We start from the raw sequence: 21,035 nt of genomic DNA on the forward strand, positions 1-21,035 counted from the left end.
ACTTAAACAAAAAATTGTTTAAGTAGGTGTACCTACCTAAATAACTTATGTTCCTTGGTTACAAATGTTACATCAATGCTTAGTCATCAGTAAAGAAATAGGTAATATTTGTATCAAATAATGTTTTAATTTATAATGAAACTATTTCGTTTGATCTATTACCTAGATTAATTGTTAAATTAAAGATTTACCTCAACATACAAAATACATAATTAAATAAAAAAAAATATACAAATGTTACTAATTAGCATCAAGACTTAAGTCATCAATCATCAATAAAAAAAAGCTATTAAATAATATTTAAATTTAGTATTAACTGTGTATTATTTCCTTTGATGAAACAATTTTCTTTATTTAAATACTTATTGAAGAAAATTAAAAGGCATGTGTACCTATTTTTACACGACTGCCCAAACAAAAAGAGTGTATTGTTTAGATGATGTAAAGACATGCAGACACAGATTCTATATCCCGCTTAATTGATAAAATGTTCTATCAACTGATGTAATATCTACTGTTTTTTACAAAATATAGAAGAACACAAAGTTAATATACATTCATGTTAATGTTAATAGCCTAAATATTTGTATTTATGCAAACTAGAATTATGGGCACAAAAAAATAATTATAATAATAAAAGCAATCCTAAGCGATCAGCCACAAATAGTATTTGATTTCCAAATCCAAATACTTGCTCACTTTTTGATTAGTCTTATTATTTTATAAAAATACCTAACACACTTTACAACAGTTTTGTGAAATGACATTAGGTAGGTATTCAACATATTGTTTTATCAATTTCTTTAAGCAGTTTCTCTACAGTTTGACTAATTTTAAATCTAGATAAGAAAAGAAAGTGGAATCATTGAATTGCTTACCTACTGGCAGATCTCATTTCCACCCTAGATTCTTCAAACATAAATCTACTAACATTACAATAACCATAGATTTTGTGTATGTATATACATTTAGAAGTACTTAATGTGTGATACATACATTTTTGGACGCCCTTTAGGTATGCGGTCTTTATTTATGTAATTACATTTTAAGTTTAGTTGTAGTTTCTAGTTACATAGGGATGTAATGTAGCTGTTTAGGTAGGTAGGAACCTACTGAGGTTCTTCTGATTTCCGGACTATGATTATAAAGTTTATATTTTAAGATAAACGTGTAAAAACAATAATCTTAAGTATATACCTGTTTAACTTTCTTCTCTTCAACCTACTGAAAATTCTCAAATTTTGATTTCAACAAAGTAGGCTTTGCAAGTTCAAAAAAGTTTTTGTTAAAAGCAGAATTTTGGCAATATAATAAGTTAAAATAGTTAAATAATACAATGTAATCCTCATAAACTATAGGATTTAGAAAACTGCTCATTATTTAAAATAATATGTATTTATATCTTAGGAGTCTACGACCTTACCTTCGCACGCAACGACAACAAGGGGTAAAAGAGAGAAGGGAGGGAGTTGAACAGAGTTGAACGATGGATGGAATGTCAAAAATTTATGTTAATATGATGTAAAAAATACTCTTGCCTAAGTAATTTAGAATTGATTACGATTATAACAAACGTCTTTTAATTTAACTTTTAATGTATTTGCTTAATTTTATTTTATTTATTATCGTTAATATTGGATTATAACCCTTGATTCCAAGTCAATTTTAGAAACTACATAGAAAAAAAAACTAGTTGTAGTTGTCAACTTCATCAACCTGGAGTGTTGCCAACTTGACATAATTGATGCCAGATCTGGCATATTTTCACACTCTTTGGATCAAAATTTTCCATTTAGCATCTGGCATATTTTTTAGCATACTTAGTGAATTGTGTCCCTAAGCCAAGTTTGAAACCTACTTATTGGCAGTGTAATCCATGCACAACCGTCATAGGAAATTTTATACATATTGTGACGTACGTAACTACTGGGAATTATTTTTCCCAGTACTTAGCACTGATAACTTGTTGGTATGTTGGTGGGAATAACTCCGAGAGTACTGATATTTAAAGAAATGTTGAGGCGAAAGCAAAAATTCTCATAGGAAATTGAATCTCGCGTCTTTTCTGCTTACAAAGTGGGTGTGCCAGCCAGAGTGTATAGTCCGTCAACCAAATCTTGTCAGTAGCAATGTAAAGCAAACTAAAGTAGGGCAACACTCAAAGAGCAGTATTGCGCTAAGAAAAGCAGCAATGTACATCGACCAAAAGATTTTTTTTTCCGCTGAGCGCGCCCTGCGTACGTCAATTCAAATTGTCACTCGCGGTTTATTGAAAAAATTTGAAACATGGACGGACAATTTAAAAGCGATGTTAAAACAATGTTAATCAAAATGATGAACAAATTTGAAGATATCAAAAACAACTCCCTATTGTAGTGCTTATATTCTCTTTGTTCCCTATCTATGTCTTCTAAGTTTACTAAAATAAAATCATATCAAAATGCAGATAGATAGTGCATATATTTGTTATTTACAATATAATATGCCACTTGTTAATGAAAATTAGTGTACTCTTCTGGATGAATATGACATACCTGTGTAATTTTTTTGATTGGTATATATTGTACAATAGGATTACATATTAAAAATAAAACAACTGATATTTGGGTGTTTATTTAATTTAAAGGTAAATAAGATAAGGGTCACTTTAGCTTACACTATAATTCAGGTCATTAATTGAAAAAATATAATGAAGTTACCAATGTTACCGGGTCACTTCAACCAAGCATAATACTCTGTAGTATTCTATTGCATCTTTGTAAATAGTCACAACTGATTGCTGAAAATATTAGACATGTGGGCCTATGGACGGTTTCCAGGACACAATTTATGGTCTTGTTGGATAGATTTAGGCATACGTTTTAATTTTATTTATGCCTTTTAACCCTAAAACAAAAAAACTGAACATAATCTTAAAAGTTCGAAAGAGTTCTTCCAGTATGTACTTGTCATAACCTCAATTTTTAGTAATGTTTACCATCAACGAGCATGATTGTACATTGTAGGCCCCTTAGCTTTGCTTATTCTTATTTAATATATTGGTATTTAATGGTGACAGCAGAAATATCTCTTGAAACAGAAACGATTCAGATTGAAAACCAAATGAAAACAAATAAGGTGACGGCTGTCATTCACGATCCACATTCCACAGATAAAACACAGATGACACGCATTTTGGAATTATTCGAACACAGTGTTGCTAACCCGCGATTTTTCAAATTTGCCGCCTTTTACTACTGACAAGATTTGGTTGACGGACTTTAACTAATATTTTTTGTTGTGCCTATTTTACATTAGCCACATCATATTAAATTTGTCAGCACAAAGGCTTGTTATAAATTGTCTCCGAATTTTCCAATATATTATATACGTTACGTATGCCATTCTTGTCACAATTAAATCGAGAAAATCGGGCTATGCCTTCTCTGCATCAACAGCTACAAAGTGTGGAGAGCCACTACACACATCACGTTTCAAAGAAATTTGGCATTAGCTAAATAGCTAACCAAGTCGGTGCAGAGTTAGCTTGGTCTGACTCTATTATTAACATTTTCGGAAACACCATTGTTTGATTTATGTGGAAGTTTCTCATTTTTAGTTACCTATATATTGTTGAGTATTTTTTTAGCACATTTCAAAATTATTTAGCATATTTCTGGCATAATCTAGACATAAGTCTGGTATTTTTTTCAAATTCCGAGCTGGCAACACTGTCAACCTGTCATTATCAAGCTCAAACCGGCGGTGCGGTCAGGTCAGAATATGAGAGTGGGAAATTAATCAAATCGCTTGTTTTGTATACAATAGCTACATTACTATTAAAATCACTAGCCATGAGTTTCGACAGATCCGCCCAATTTCATTCCACACAACTCACGCCGCTTCGGAATAAACGGACGAGGTCTTTGTTGCCGAGAGATGATACGCTGAATATGTCGCCCATTCTTAACGATACCTCCATATTCAAAACTCTCAACGACACAAGTTTACGGCAGGTACTGGATGAATCTTCAATGCTGATCAACCCCGGAAATCCCAGCGAAGGTTTGAACGAAACTTTTTTTGAGATTATTCATTCAAGTCACCGAAGCAACTTATTGGAAACAATGGCGAAGTTAGGTCAAAAGTGCCGGGAGTCGCTGGAGAAGGTTGAGCCCTGGAACCGATACAACGTGCACAATTATTGGTTGGGTGAAGAAGCAAACACCTGGCAGCTTCTGCACTGCTTATATGCTGACTCCATTGAGGAACACCCTGAATCTTTAGAGAGTTTGTTAAGCGAGGTTATGCTATCTCAGCAAGATTTGGTCGGTGCCTTATTTCAAAGCGATTCCGAACTGCGACTGTTGCAGCTGTTGGTGGACTGGCTAGAAGCTTCAGCTGCATACCAAGATGAAGCCTCAGCCAATGTAGCTCCGGTAATTCCAAATAATGTTCACTGGAGCAATACTCTGCATCACTTACTTATTGGATCCAGTCTGTTTAACAAGGAGAAAGCTAAGGACATGGTTACTTGTATAGATCCAGATGCACCAAGACGGCAGAAGAAGACTATTCACACTGATGACCAGAAAGATGATAGTGATCTCTGCAAGCGTGTTTTCACTGAAGTAAGATGTGGCAAGTTTAAAGATGCTGTTTCATTGTGTCTCAGTGCCGGGCAAGCTTGGCGCGGAGCTGCCATGCAGGGGTGGAGACTGATGCACTACTTGCCGAGAGAAGATCCTAACAGTAATCTTGAGATTTACGGCAACCCATCACGGGATTTGTGGAAGTGGTGTGCCTTGGGGATTGCAACCAATATTGCTGAGAATATATACTACAGAGCTACAATGGGTATCCTCTGTGGACATCTTCCTAGCACTATTGCAGCCTGTCAAGGGAACTGGGAAGATCTGCTCTGGGCTCATTTGAGAACACAAATTGAGGCAAGGGTGGATAGGTTTCTGCATGAACATCATGCTACAGCTGATGCTAACACAACAGAGCCAGATGTCTTACAGTTGGTGCAGTCAGAGCTTCATATTGAGGAGATGCCTTTGCAGGAAGTGTTCAGTGCTGTCAATGCCCTAATGGATGGTAAGAAAGAGACACCTTACCAGACATGCCAACGGTACCTGATGCTAGGTCATGTCAGAGCTATCATGCAAGACTCATTGGATTGGCTGGAGAGTGGAGATGAGCAATTAATCCGGTTTCTAGCTCACCTCATTCTAGTACTCCGACAAATGGGAAAAGATCCTCAACATGACATTGGAGACAAAATATTAGAAAAATATGTCTCACAGCTCATTGAAAAGACAACTCTTGAAGGTGTGGATCGTCCAGAGCTTTTAGCTTACTACACTTCTACAGTGCCAAAAGATAGCCAGGTGGTCCTTTACGCTGAGTTAATGGATCATATAACCAAAAGTGACAACAGACAAGAGGTTGTGAAAGCCGGATCAACGGCCGGAATAGATGTGGCCGCTTCAGCCCGAGTTGCCGTAAAGAGAGCTATATCTGAAATCCAACAAGGCTATGGCAATATTGACATGATGTTCAACCAAACTACTGCAGTTGAGAAAGATAAAACTCTGATTACTAAAGGGCTGTCATCTCTTGAATGGCTGGCTTTAGTCCCAAATCAAGTGGTGGAGGCACTCTGGCTCAGTAACGCTATGATACGCACTTTTATCTTCATCGGTAACACAGACGCCGCATCTGCCTGTATTGTCAACGTAAACCAGCTGTTGCCATCTTTTGTAAACAAGGTTCCTCAAAACTCCTCGGAACTGCGTGAGCACTTGTGTCTGAAGGCGTACCTTGAAGCTTTAGAAGGCTTTGCAACTTGGTACAGACATTTCATCAGTGGGAAGCCTAAAGACGTCGACCCTTTGCCTGATGACGCGTCGTTTGCTGATAAAGTATACCATGAGCAGAAATGTGCTCAAGCAGAGCAACAGAAGGCAAGGTGGATGAATGCTGTGCTTCATCAGTTAAAACACACTAAGAGCTTGTTGTACAATGTTCTGCTATTCCCCGGAGGATGGCTTCAAGATGAATTTGACAACTCTTCTTCCCCAAACTTCAGTGACGATGAGAAGTCTGAAAGGTCCAAACAGTTGGAGACTTTGAGACGCCTTTGTATTCCAGAAGCTACTATTCTGATACTAAAACTGCTTCAAAGTGGTGATGATGTAGAAAGTCATAAAGAAGCCGTGGAACTAAGCAATTTGATTGCAGGTGAAAACAGAGGGCTCTACAAAGTATTCACTAAGGATAAGCTAATGGAAATCCTGGATAGAATCCGGGAATCCTCATTATTGTTGTTGGAAAAGGGAAAGGATATGTTTGGTTATGAAACAATTGAATAAGTGCATGAGTTTTTAATAAATATTTCTTTGAACTTTGTTGTTTTCTTTACATGGTCTCTATGTACACTGTATAACAAAATATTAAAGTCATCTTGTCAACCTCACTCAACAATTCATAAAAATACACAACTATGCAACCTTTAGGTGGATAACATTCAGGCAGTGTGCTACCCTCCTAAAATTATGGCTCTTGCGATTCAGGTAGACAGTGGCACAGGGTTCAAATTGATCAAATCATTACTGCTTTCTGCTAATTCAGTGATAGAGACCCTGCCCCTCTGCTTCATGAACTTCGCCACATCTTCTAGCTCCTTCTGTGAGATGTAGATGAACTTTCCTCTGTCGTCGATCACCCCAGTGAGTTCGCCGGTCGCTTGCAGGTCTGTTATCCGGTCTATGGCAGCTTGGGTCTTTAGCTTGAAGTGCGCGGCCAGATCTTCGAGTAATACGACTTTCTGTGACTGAAAAAAGTTTATAAATGTCAGTGTCTGACAATCCAACCTCTAGACTGAGCTTAGGCCAATTCTTTCATGAAACCGATGCTGCCAAAAATACGGGGGTGCGGGGGGATCAGTTGAGCGAATCCCGTGCCGTGATTGGTCCGTTCAAAGACACGGACCAATCACGGCACGGGATTGACTCGAAGATGGAGTAAATCTACCGCATGAGTGGCAGAGGGGGTAGCGTTACTATGCTCAGTCTAGAGGATGTCTTGTCTGTGATGTCAGTATAAGGACTTGAGTAAAGTTTAGTTCGCCCTACAATATACATCGCCAATAGGGTATTATACTGCATTTAAAATAAATTATTTCACACCATGTATGAAATAAAGCACCAGATAATTATTAGAAAAACATAGATAGCAGTTGTTTTTAAGTAGGTGAGGTGACCGTGACGAATGTTTCATACAAATTCCATAATTAGCAAATCTTTTTGACAGTTCTAAAAAAGAAACTGATTTGAGTAGTAGGTATAATAAATATACCTTGATATGATCAACAAAGTCTTTAACCCTTTGACCGCCGTTGGCATGTATACAAGACAACGATAGAACGATACACTGGCGCCGCTGTCTTGTATACAAGACAAAAAATTCAACTGCTCGGTAAATGTGGAAAAAATATCAATTATAATTTTTTTTACACTCATGTTAATGTTTTAGGTCCTTGTTTAAAAAAAAATTGCATTTATTGCAGCTATAGAAATCCATTCTTTTATAATAAGGCTCTCAAAAAAATTGCTCCAGATTTCAACGTTTTTCTTGTTCCTCGTCGCCGTTGTCTTGTATACAAGACAGCTAGGGATGGGAATGTTAACTCGATATGAGAATATTCAAAATAAATATGAAATCGCAAATCGGGGTTTATCGGGGTTTCGGGCATTTGAACACTTGTTAAATGCCAATTGGTGGTAACTTGTAACTAGAATACGTAAAACGAGACGAGAGACAGGCATTAACTATATCTGAAGTTCAGGGAGCTTCTTCAGCTGTTGATAGTAGAGTCAGACAAGTATATCTGTCCTTGTGGTTTATTTGCAGAACAAAAGATTCATTTTAAGATGATAGTGTAGTGGGGAGTGATACCCTGCAGTGACCGCTTCGCACAAGAATGGTACAGGCGGACGCTAGGACTATATAGTCAGTGTCGCCTAACTATGAGAATGTTATATATTTGAAATTGACGAAAAATTGTCATGGTAGGGAGGATGTAATACGGGAACTGAGAAGCTCATCTAAGGAACATGTCGAATGTGAAACATGCATTCCCGAACATTTCCGATCCCCACCCTTTTCCAATATTATTGTTCTTCACTCATTGACAATTCAATTAACCCACGTGCAATTTTCCCCAATGCAGTTTCGGTACTTACATTTATATTATCGACACACGATGCGCGGCTCTAACGTTACGCTTATAAAGTTTACGTACCGACAAGCGCTTACGCCGTTGACCTAGAGACTATTATTACTTAGTCCGCGCGGAAACAGTCCTTGTCGGTCTGCACTGCGGACAGTCCATGCGCGCCGTTGTCTTGTATAAACGACTTCTTGTACAGCCTAGTGCGGTGATATTACGTCATGAATCGATATTGTTTAGTGGTTGTTTTTAATGATAAAGACCTTTATTTTTAACATTGTCGTGTGTAAAAAATATGTTAATTTTTGGCATTTTCGAAATAAATTAAAGTTGGATAAGAACAAAGCCAAATTGAGAAGATTTTTACCATAAATTGTAAATATCGATATCACTATTTGCAATCCCTAAACTTTTTATTAGTTGTTTACTTAAAATTTGCTCTGGCGTGTGAGTGAGCGTCTTTGCGGACTAGGTCCGGCGGCCAAAAGGTTAAGCAGCGACTCTCTGTCCTGGTCTTCCTCGTCGAAGCCCTCGCCCTCGACAGTGAAGGCAGCCTTTAGGGCTTCGTACTCCTGCACGCGGCGCTTGCGCTCCTCCTCGGCCTCTTAACGTTTACGTGCCTCCTACACAATATGGTCCCCTGGTGGTGTTGCTGTTAGCGTACCTTGATATGATCAACAAAGTCTTTAAGCAGCGACTCTCTGTCCTGTTCTTCCTCGTCGAAGCCCTCGCCCTCGACAGTGAAGGCAGCCTTTAGGGCTTCGTACTCCTGCACGCGGCGCTTGCGCTCCTCCTCGGCCTCTTAACGTTTACGTGCCTCCTACACAATATGGTCCCCTGGTGGTGTTGCTGTTAGCGTACCTTGATATGATCGACAAAGTCTTTAAGCAGCGACTCCCTGTCCTGTTCTTCCTCGTCGAAGCCCTCGCCCTCGACAGTGAAGGCAGCCTTTAGGGCTTCGTACTCCTCCTGCTCGCGGCGCTTGCGCTCCTCCTCGGCCTTCTTATCCGCCTCCTCACGTTTGCGTTCCTCCTCCTACACAATTTTAAAAAGTATTCAATAACAACTGTGCAGACACTTAACACATTCATTGCCATCCAGCCAAACAAGCCCGCGCCAGGCCACAAAAATTTCGTCATAAAGTTGTAATATCGGGTCGTCCGGCCTGGGAACGAAATCACAACATACCCTATAGTCGGGTATACGGCACTGAATGTGTTAAGACATACTAAAAAGTGAAAATTATTGCAAATGTGACCGCTGAAGTAGAACGCGCCTCACGTTATGTGGTAACCGTTTGGTTAATACTCTACCTAGTTACCGCATTAAGTAAAGGGCCGTTCTATACATATTTTACACATAGGACAATAAAATTTCCAATGAGAATAAAAATATTATTTTTAACCTTCACTCTAAGTGTAAGGCCTGAGTGGACGCTCGAAGCGGAGCGTTCGGCGGGGCGTGCAGCGTGGCGTCGAGCTCCCAAGGGATTTTAGCAGCGTGCACTAAGGCCGCTCCTATACGCTTGCATTTGTTTAACATGCACGCCGCACGCCCCGCCCCGCTGCACGCCCAACAAGAGCGTCCACTCAGGCCTTACACTAAGGCTATAGTCCACTGTGCAGTTTTCGAATTTCAAAAACAAGTATGTAAGTACTTAATTCTGATAGACACATGATACGATTATAGAGCCAATCAACTTTACCCTGGTCCACACTGTGAGGCAAGGTCAAACTCTTTTGAAGAATAGTATTCCTTTTATAAATGATGTATTTGGTATGATACCTCTTTTATAAATGATGTATTTGGTATGATACCTCTTTTATAAATGATGTATTTGGTATGATACCTCTTTTATAAATGATGTATTTGGTATGATACCTCTTTTATAAATGATGTATTTGGTATGATACCTCTTTTATAAATGATGTATTTGGTATGATACCTCTTTTATAAATGATGTATTTGGTATGATACCTCTTTTATAAATGATGTATTTGGTATGATACCTCTTTTATAAATGATGTATTTGGTATGATACCTCTTTTATAAATGATGTATTTGGTATGATACCTCTTTAATAAATGATGTATTTGGTATGATACCTCTTTAATAAATGATGTATTTGGTATGATACCTCTTTTATAAATGATGTATTTGGTATGATACCTCTTTTATAAATGATGTATTTGGTATGATACCTCTTTTATAAATGATGTATTTGGTATGATACCTCTTTTATAAATGATGTATTTGGTATGATACCTCTTTAATAAATGATGTATTTGGTATGATACCTCTTTAATAAATGATGTATTTGGTATGATACCTCTTTTATAAATGATGTATTTGGTATGATACCTCTTTTATAAATGATGTATTTGGTATGATACCTCTTTTATAAATGATGTATTTGGTATGATACCTCTTTTATAAATGATGTATTTGGTATGATACCTCTTTAATAAATGATGTATTTGGTATGATACCTCTTGCTTTTCCTCCATCTTCTTTCTCTCCTCTTCAAGTTCTTCGTTTTTCTTCTTCTTCATCTCACGCATTTGCTCTTCAGCTTCCCTTGCTTTTTTCTTCTCTTGTTTGGCTTCTAGCTTAGCTCTTTTCTGTAAATAAATCAATAAACTGAATTAAAAAAAATTACATTTGCTGATGGTTCAATGACTTCTCTCCAGGTTTATAGCAACAATGATTTGAAACCCGGAAACCATAAAACTATTTTTTGTATTTAAAAAAATCTATGGTTTCATATGATTAAGAGAGCCCTATAATCATACTACATGGATGTGTGTGGAAAGATTCTAAAGACAATAAAATGTAAGGATTTTTGTTGGTTTTGAAATGACTTTTTTTCGGTATTGGGCCTTTGTAACATAATTGTGTTTATAATGTTTAAAAATAAACTTTTTTTAGACAAGAATAAGTGGAAGTCCCTGATGCAAAATAGAGAAGAGGGGCTACACACACACATATTGCAAACATCATTCAAAGGAACATTTATAGAATGGAATGCCCTCCCGTCATCTGTTTTCCCTGAGAAATATGACGGTCTCTTTAAAGCAAGAGTGAATAGGCTATTACTGAACCGGTGAGCTCCATCTTAGGCTCTGTCTTCACTTTCCATCAAGTGTGACTAGAGCCAATCGCCAACAAATTAAATTATTTTCCATCTCTCTCGCTAACTCGGTATCACCTGAGATGATTCAGTTAGAAGGTCGAACCATACTGTTCTACCTTAGAGGTGGCCAGGGGGCGCCATAAGCCTTCAGTAAGAAGTGCATATACTTGGAAAAATTCGACCTATGCCGCTGTGGCCCAGTGGCCGAATGGCACAGGCACCTGCTGCGATAGCAGAGGACGGTGGTTCGATTCCTGCCTGGGGCACTGGAGGCCTTGGTCACTTTTTCTTAGTATATGACATTTATTTCAAGTTTATAAGTCAGACAACCTTTGTAAGGGAATCAGATACTACCAATAGTTACCTTAGCTCCCATTTTGTCATCAAACTCAACTCTTTGACCATCCTGGCCTTCATCGTGTTCTTCATCGGCCACTCCTGGCTCATCTTCTTCTAGAGCCGCTTGGTTCCGGACAGCTTCAAACAAATTACTTATTCAAATGCACCATTTTACAATACTAACATGTATTTAACAAGTACAAAGAATATACAAAGTATTTTTTTCTTTGGAACAAATTTTTGTAGTCATTTTGTAGTTATTATTTAATATTTGGTTCTACCGGGATTTGCAGTGCTTAATTAAAGTTGTATAAATACTAAATTCAAATAATTGTAGTATAAACTATATATGAATAGGTTAGTAAACCTATTTAATTATTGAAGAACAAAAACATTTTATTCATATTAAAATGAAAAGGAACCTTTCTTCTTTTAATGAAATCTTTCAATTATACCCATCAAATAAACTAATAAAATATAATAATGAATAACTTTTCTGAATAAAAAAAAAAACAATTTAATAAAATAAGTAATAATTGAATATGTTTGGATTTAATTCAGAAAAGACAGTCTTGGTACCATAATTTGACTAAGGTGATGATGGCAGGGCCGTCTTAAACTATGCTGGGGCCCCTGGGCACATAAGAATTTGGGACCCTATTGGAAAGTAAAGAAAGCTAATTAAACTAATGTTGTTCTACTATGATCTTCTATTTATTATGGGTAATCAAATATACTGTTACTGTCTGTCCTTGGGGGCTCCCTGAGGATGGGGGCCCTGGACACGGGCCCCGTGTGCCCTTATGGTAAAGACGGTACTGGATAATGGATGTTAGAACTAGGGTTATTTCAGTTATATTATAGTTAAGTTAAGCAACATACCATTAGCTCTCATGCGCGCCCGCTGGTTCCTGACAGCTTGTACCCTACCGGGCCCACCTTCCCTCTGCGGGACAGGCCTTGCTCCTCCAGCTAAAAATAAAATAAAGACATATTGACAAAGAAAGGTCTAATCATTTTTTTTAGATGTAGTAGTTATTAAAGTTATTCCAATAAAATTCGCTACTTACGTTGAGGCTTGACTTTAACTACTCGAAGAAATGCAACAGATAGAATTATAATGACTATTGCACTCAAAATTGCCGCAATTATAAAGGGATCCATGGTGTTGATATTTTTACTGAATCAAACTAACTTAAGAGAATAGTTACGTATAAATTTGTGAATCGAACTAAATATTTATTTCCAGGTACACATCGTTTTGCAACATAGCCACAGCAATACGCGTGGGACGATTTAGTTTTCGTAAACGTATAAACTAAACACGTAAATGAACTACGTCCTTAATGACTACGTCAGAAGGAAACTGTCAGTCAACTCGGACAGTCCCACAGACCTGTCATTGTCGCGCTCGCGCTTGACAGACAGCTGAAGTGTGCGAAAGGGAAGCCATCACGTATATGAACATCGCATGAGTGCGAAAGAGTCAGACTACAAATGAGAAAACGTGACCATTTTTGAGTTTGACGACGGCCGCGGACGGCCAAGAGCGTATCACCGTAATTTTCAATTTGAAAAATATACACAAATTCGGAAGAAAACTATTTGATAAACTAATACAATGAAGATAGTGTCTTGTAGTGTACCGGATTTCAGTGTCACGGGGCCAAATAAACCTAGCAAATATTCATTTCAGAGGAATAATGATATTCCGAGCGAAATTTTCTTAACGATATTTTGTCAAATTAACAGCATAAAAAGTGTAAGAAGCCGGTTTATACAGTTGATTATAAGTTTTTCTTCCTTTGTGTGCTAATATTTTATCATATTACTCAATAATTTAAAATATTTTGCGTAAAAACATAAACTGTTACTTTACGCTAGGGCTTGACAAAATGTTCAGATGACAGTATCGATAACTTGTCGGTATATATTAATAGCTACCTATCTATGTAATCATTTCTTCACAAGACATAATTATTTTAAGATATTAACCTTTATAACCGACTTCAAATAATGATTGCTATACCTTTTTGAAGGTGCAGATGTTTAGCAGTAAATTTAAACTTCACTTTCCAACACAGTAAGAGTTAGACTAAGATAAGGCTGTAACGATTTTGATAGCACACGCAGTGCAGGTGTTATTTTATACATCATAATGTCGTAGAATTTTAACGTTTAAAATAACACATTTGAAAAAGTAGTCGATAAAGCAATCAAACACCGACAGATTATTAATATGTTATAAAATGACATCACTTTTTTTGATCTCACATAGACAATTTACGCACACACTTGCATTTCATTTTTGGTCGCACTTTTGAAGATTGACAGTTGTTCTTGTCTATTCTAATTCTATGGACAGTCCAGTGTCAGAGTGACAGATTAAACCGTGATTTAATGTTTTTTTGTTGGCAACATTATCATTTTTTTTAAATAAAGGTTGGTTGCCAAGACACAAACGTAGGATTATAATAAAATATTTGAAGGAACCATAGAAAGCATCCTATAGAAGTGGTCTACGTGTGCCTCCTGGAGGGACACAACATACGCAATGCGACGCTATGATTGGTCGAATTTATTTGTTGCCCACCATAATCTATACTAATTTATGGTGGGGAATAAAAAAAATGTGAGACTGTGACAAGGACAAACAATAATAGCGCTTTCGCTGTTACTCCTACTGAAAGATACATAAGACTATCCCGTTGTCAGTTATCCCCACCACTCATGCTCAACCCAGTTTAAAGCTAGTAACAGACTATCGGACCGGACCGCGACCTTGGAGCGTCGCACCCATAAGTGAGAGCGAGAAACATATATCTCTTTCTCGCTCTCATAAGTGAGAGGTGCGACGCTCAAGGTTGCGGTCCGGTCCGATAGTCTGTTATCACTATAAATATAATGGCTCCTCTACACGATAGGCCAGCGCCGGCCACTCCAAGGTATCCAAGGGACGGAGCCATGCGGTAGAATGAGATAGCAATATCACTTGCTCCCTCTAACGCATAAATGCGTCCCTTGGAGTGGCCGGCGCTGGCCCATCGTGTAGAGAAGCCATAATACTAGATTCATGGAAGGAACTTGCGGCCATATTCGAACTTTAAGATACGTCAAATACTAGAGATTGAAACGATATTGATTAGATATGTCAGTGTCAAACAAGTGTCAAAAGTGAAGCGTTTGTTTGAAGAAACGTCACTTTTGATACTTGTTTGACACTGACATATCCATTCCATATCGTTTCAATCTCTAGTATTTGACGTATACTTGGTCAACCAGATCTTGACAGTAGAAAAAGGCGGCAAATTTGAAAAGTGTAGGCGCGAAGGGAAATCGTCCCATAGAAAATTTGAATTTTGCGCCTTTTTTTACTGACAAGATTTGGTTGACCAACTATATCTTAAAGTTCGAATATGGCCGTTGGAAGGAACATATCACTTGACATTAAGTTATAGACGGTCAAGCAAATCTCGCCAGTAAAAAAAGGGGCGAAAAACAAATTTTCTATGGGACGATATTCCTTCGCACCTACATTTTTCAAATTTGCCGCCTTTTTGTACTGACAAGATCTGCTTAACCAAGTATATTATAAACCTATTAAAAAATAATGTTTTTTTTTTGATAATATAGTTTGTCAAACGACTGTCTCATTTCAAACATAGACAGAGATAATCATACTAAAGTCCGTCAACCAAATCTTGTCAGTAGTAAAAGGCGGCAAATTTGAAAAATCGCGGGTTAGCAACACTGTGTTCGAATAATTCCAAAATGCGTGTCATCTGTGTTTTATCTGTGGAATGCGGATCGTGATGGGATCGTCAATGACAGCCGTCACCTTATTTGTTTTCATTTGGTTTTCATTCTGAATCGTTTGTTTCAAGAGATATTTCTGCTGTCACCATTAAATACCAATACATTAAATAAGAATAAGCAAAGCTAAGGGGCCTACAATGTACAATCATGCTCGTTGATGGTAAACATTACTAAAAATTGAGGTTATGGCAAGTACATACTGGAAGAACTCTTTCGAACTTTTAAGATTATGTTCAGTTTTTTTGTTTTAGGGTTAAAAGGCATAAATAAAATTAAAACGTATGCCTAAATCTATCCAACAAGACCATAAATTGTGTCCTGGAAACCGTCCATAGGCCCACATGTCTAATATTTTCAGCAATCAGCTGTGACTATTTACAAAGATGCAATAGAATACTACAGAGGATTATGCTTGGTTGAAGTGACCCGGTAACATTGGTAACTTCATTATATTTTTTCAATTAATGACCTGAATTATAGTGTAAGCTAAAGTGACCCTTATCTTATTTACCTTTAAATTAAATAAACACCCAAATATCAGTTGTTTTATTTTTAATATGTAATCCTATTGTACAATATATACCAATCAAAAAAATTACACAGGTAAGTATGTCATATTCATCCAGAAGAGTACACTAATTTACATTAACAAGTGGCATATTATATTGTAAATAACAAATATATGCACTATCTAATTATCTGCATTTTGATATGATTTTATTTTAGTAAACTTAGAAGACATAGATAGGGAACAAAGAGAATATAAACACTAAGATAGGGAGATGTTTTTGATATCTTCAAATTTGTTCATCATTTTGATTAACATTGTTTTAACATCGCTTTTAAATTGTCCGTCCATGTTTCAAATTTTTTCAATAAACCGCGAGTGACAATTTGAATTGACGTACGCAGAGCGCGCTCAGCGGAAAAAAAAGTCTTTTGGTTCGATGTACATTGCTGCTTTTCTTAGCGCAATACTGCTCTTTGAGTGTTGCCCTACTTTAGTTTGCTTTACATTGCTACTGACAAGATTTAGTTGACGGACTATATACTTGATCAACCAGATCTTGACAGTAGAAAAAGGCGGCAAATTTGAAAAATGTAGGCGCGAAGGGATATCGTCCCATAGAAAATTTGAATTTCGCGCCTTTTTTTACTGACAAGATTTGGTTGACCAGCTATATCTTTGTCTTAAACTAGTACTAGCACCCAAAAGAAAAGGATGAGTATAGTTTTTTTTGTTTTTGTTTACTGACAAATTTAGTTTGACCAACTATATTAGTGTGACTACAAACAAAATTAAGTTTACTACCGTTTATAAATATGTATACCAAAGGGTGAATCCGAACGTTCCTGTTTTAGGTGACGTGTGTCATGTCTGTCATGTCATTTTTAGGATAGTGTAGTTGCCGATTTATAAAAAGGCCGAAAATATGGAACAATTAAAGCTTTCCTCTTTATTTGCGTTATTCTTGATCTTTGATTTAACCTCCGCTCTATATTTCCACATAGCGGAGGGGGAACGAAAATGTTTTATCGAGGAAATACCGGATGACACAACTGTTATGGGTAACGTAGTTTTCTCTAAGCTGTTCTTATTGGTATTAGCTTGCCTGTATCGCTGCCGCAAAATCCCAAATTTAATTTATAAACGGCGTATTGAATAAAAAGAAATTACCATGGACAATTTTTTTTTAGTGAACTACAAGGTGGAGCTTTATGACCCTCGTTCTGGCGGGTTCATGCCCTCATCGCCCGGGATCGGCATGCACGTGGAGGTCCGTGACCCTAACGACGGCGTGGTGCTGTCGCGGGTGTACTCCTCCGAGGGCAAGATCTCCTTCACATCCACTACTCCGGGAGAACATGTTATTTGCATGTACTCTAACAGTACCTCTTGGTTCAGCGGCTCTCAGTTACGGGTAAGATATTTGTACAACTAGGTACATAGCTAGTTAATTCTTCACAAAAACAGCATATTAGAAATTTTAAGTTTATGATGATTGATGACATTTTCACACCTTTCATTTCCCTGAACTCAGGAATACAACAAGGAAAGTTCCATTTAACTTCAAATTTTTTAATATAATTGATTCTTAACCCATTGACCGCCACAGTCGGCTGCGGTCGTCATCGAAAAGTCTTGCCACGGACACCAACGATGGCTACAGCCGACAACTTCGCCGTTCAACTCCGTAAAGTTCAATTTCGCTTAAATAATTGCGATCGCCTGGTGTCGGGACGGCATATTCCTTCGCCATCTGGCGGTTAAAAGGTTATAGACTCAAGAGCAAGTTGATATAGCCGGCTTAGCAGGGTAGAGGAGGGGCATACATTGACACCGTGTTCCTCCTGGTGATGCCCTTGAGAATGCTGCAAGTTGAGTTATGATTGAAAGTATTAAAATTCCTAAAGACCTCCTCTCTCCTTTTAGTAGGTTGTATATAATGTGAATGTATTGTTCACATCTGCCAGCTGAGTAAACATACATAAGCTAAGAACACTAAAGTGTTACCTTTGAATCCATTCACTTGAATTTTCAGTAAAGCTGTAGTTTAACTTAATATTATTTTTGAATAATAATAAAATGTCTGACGTACATGCACCTACCTACTTATTGAAAATGTTTGAACACAATTTAAATATGTAAATAAATAACAAATTTGCGCAAAATTACCTGCTTACTTTCAGAAGGAGTAGCCTCACGATGAAATTTACAATGAAACTCTTTAATAAAGAAAGAAATACATTCTTTGAGAAAGAGAAGTGTCAATTACATCGATTCTGTGTTGTTGTCTTTCTAAGTTAACAAACCCCTCCTCTTCTCACAAAGTGGCTTGTCTGGGCGGACTCTCTTTGCAGAAACTTAGTATACTTTTCAGGTTCACTTAGATATCCAAGTAGGTGAACACGCCGTGGACTACGCCAACGTGGCGCAGAAGGATAAGCTGACAGAGCTGCAGCTGCGAATCCGCCAGCTGCTAGACCAGGTGCACCAGATCACCAAGGAGCAGAGCTACCAGCGAGTGAGTGTTTTATACCCTAACTAAATAAAACCATAGATATGTACCTATGTACCCATGTAGTAACAGGTATGACATGAGCCCAGTGGGAGACAGTGGCCTAGCAGTGTAGTGAAACCGGAATTTGTGAGATTGAACCTATGCTTCTACCAATTATATTAAGCAACACAGCATTTAAAGCAACTTAAGAATTACGTCAGTACTTCTTTATAGTATGTTAACACATTAATTGCCACCCAGCCAAACAAGACACCCCCGCCAGGCCACAGAAATTTCGTCATCGTCGAAAGCTGTAAAGTGTAATTCAATAGAACTTGCTAACTATGTAAACAAACCGCCATACTAAAATTGACACTGAATGTCAATTTACTAGTAACTTTTGTTTATATAGTTAGCAAGTTCTATTGAATTACACTTTAGTACCACAATCCCGACTATCGGGTTGTCCGGCCTGGGAACGAAATCATTAAATACCCGATAGTCGGGTTTTCGGCACTGAATGTGTTAGGACAAGGATAATATATTACAATTTCTTTCTACAGCACCGCGAGGAGCGCTTCAGACAAACATCGGAGAGCACCAACCAGCGCGTGCTGTGGTGGAGCTTGCTGCAGACCGGTGTTCTTGTTGGCATCGGCTACTGGCAGATGAGGCATCTCAAGAGCTTCTTCGAAGCTAAGAAATTAGTGTAAAAACTTTAAAATTAGCCTTTTTAACACCATCAGTACGGCAAGCACATGATTGGCGCGACAGTATCTCGCAGCGAGATAAGACTACCCGTCTTTTTCTAACTATGTTAATAAAAGAGGAATGGGTGGTCTATCTTGCCGCGAGATACTGTCGCGCCAATCATGTACTAGCCCAGCAGTACTTATAGCTACCAAACATTTGGTGCTTACCAGTACTGATTTCCTATACATAGTTAGTTTGTTCTCACCATACAAAGTCAATATTAAGGAATGCTCCCCTAGTGCTTACATGCTTACTGAGAGCAACATTAGAAATTACCCATTTGGATTCTTTTGCCTACTGAGGTCTTGATATTTAAAGTTAATTGTGCTTCATCTACCAATCTGTTAACAAGAAAGTTTGGTGTGTTCAAAAGGTTGATATGAGTATTAATTTTATAAGCTTCTGAGTAGTTCCAATTTGTAAAATCAAAGTTATAATATTAGTATTATAACTTACTTTACTCTCTATTATTAGTAATAGAGTTTGAAAAACAACACCCTGACAGTGTTATGAAACCTTAACATGTTTGCTGCGGCAATAAGTGTTACATGTAATTACTCATACTTTGTTTCAAGTCCTACGGCCTAGTGCCGCAGTGGGTGTGTTAAAATATTATTAATTTGTAATATGTAATGTGATGGATTTCCATAAAATCATATAAATGTGTGCTTGTTCTGGATTGGTGATGAAGTAAGTTGAGTATAAAATGAATGGCAATTTTTTTCATGTAATTGAAATGTAAATAACAAAGGTGGTTATCACACTCATACCACATCCAGAAATCACATCAGTGGGATAACTATTACGTTCAATCTACTCTTCACATCACACAATATTACCTATGAAGTATGAAATAAAGTAGATTTATATAAATTTCTTCACTTTTTAGGGTTCCGTAGCCAAATGGCAAAAAACGGAACCCTTATAGATTCGTCATGTCTGTCTGTCTGTCCGCCTGTCCGTCCGTATGTCACAGTCACTTTTCTCCGAAACTATAAGAACTATACTCTTGAAACTTGGTAAGTAGATGTATTCTGTGAACCGCATTAAGATTTTCACACAAAAATAGAAAAAAAACTATAAATTTTTGGGGTTCCCCATACTGAGAACTGAAACTCAAATTTTTTTTTTATCAAACCCATACGTGTGGGGTATCTATGGATAGGTCTTCAAAAATGATATTGAGGTTTCTAATATCATTTTTTTCTAAACTGAATAGTTTGCGCGAGAGACACTTCCAAAGTGGTAAAATGTGTGTCCCCCCCCCTGTAACTTCTAAAATAACAGAATGATAAAACTAAAAAAAATATATGATGTACATTACCATGTAAACTTCCACCGAAAATTGGTTTGAACGAGATCTAGTAAGTAGTTTTTTTAATACGTCATAAATCGCCTAAATACGGAACCCTTCATGGGCGAGTCCGACTCGCACTTGGCCGCTTTTTCAATCTAATTTACTATGGGAATTCCGGGTATACAAACACTAAATGAATGTTTTCCAAATGTATGTATAATAAATAATTAGAATTTTTGTTTTAGAAACAAGTAATATATACTACAGCTGTATATTTGATGCGTTTTGCAAGTGATCTGTATTTTTTGATTAAAAAACATAAGTTTAAATGTATTGTTTTATTTATAATATTTATATACCTACAGTAGTAACATAAATGAAAGATATTTACAAATAATCAAGTCATACTAACTGCTAAATCAGGAATGTGATTCATTACACTTAACAATATTATGTACCTAAAAAAAACTAGTATCCATT

At 37.2% G+C, this 21,035-nt stretch overlaps 3 protein-coding genes across 3 annotated transcripts; 2 read left to right on the plus strand and 1 right to left on the minus strand.

Moving 5' to 3' along the window:
• The first annotated feature begins 3,745 nt into the window (after positions 1 to 3,745).
• LOC134651784 (nuclear pore complex protein Nup107) lies at positions 3,746 to 6,388 on the plus strand. The gene has a single exon (XM_063506892.1). It carries the CDS (start codon positions 3,834 to 3,836, stop codon positions 6,354 to 6,356), a length of 2,523 nt encoding a protein of 840 aa, XP_063362962.1. The 5' UTR covers positions 3,746 to 3,833; the 3' UTR covers positions 6,357 to 6,388.
• LOC134651786 (DDRGK domain-containing protein 1) lies at positions 6,354 to 13,003 on the minus strand. The gene is made up of 6 exons (XM_063506893.1): positions 12,758 to 13,003; positions 12,570 to 12,659; positions 11,713 to 11,825; positions 10,705 to 10,836; positions 9,077 to 9,250; positions 6,354 to 6,817 (listed from the first exon to the last, which is right to left on the minus strand). Exons 1-6 carry the CDS (start codon positions 12,849 to 12,851, stop codon positions 6,554 to 6,556), a joined length of 867 nt encoding a protein of 288 aa, XP_063362963.1. The 5' UTR covers positions 12,852 to 13,003; the 3' UTR covers positions 6,354 to 6,553.
• A 3,862-nt stretch (positions 13,004 to 16,865) lies between these two features.
• LOC134651538 (transmembrane emp24 domain-containing protein eca) lies at positions 16,866 to 19,248 on the plus strand. Its single transcript, XM_063506645.1, has 4 exons — positions 16,866 to 17,072; positions 17,202 to 17,425; positions 18,386 to 18,529; positions 19,069 to 19,248. Exons 1-4 carry the CDS (start codon positions 16,937 to 16,939, stop codon positions 19,216 to 19,218), a joined length of 654 nt encoding a protein of 217 aa, XP_063362715.1. The 5' UTR covers positions 16,866 to 16,936; the 3' UTR covers positions 19,219 to 19,248.
• Positions 19,249 to 21,035: the final 1,787 nt, after the last annotated feature.

The sequence above is a fragment of the Cydia amplana genome, chromosome 10, assembly GCF_948474715.1.
Source record: "Cydia amplana chromosome 10, ilCydAmpl1.1, whole genome shotgun sequence".
NCBI classification, from domain to species: domain Eukaryota; kingdom Metazoa; phylum Arthropoda; class Insecta; order Lepidoptera; family Tortricidae; genus Cydia; species Cydia amplana.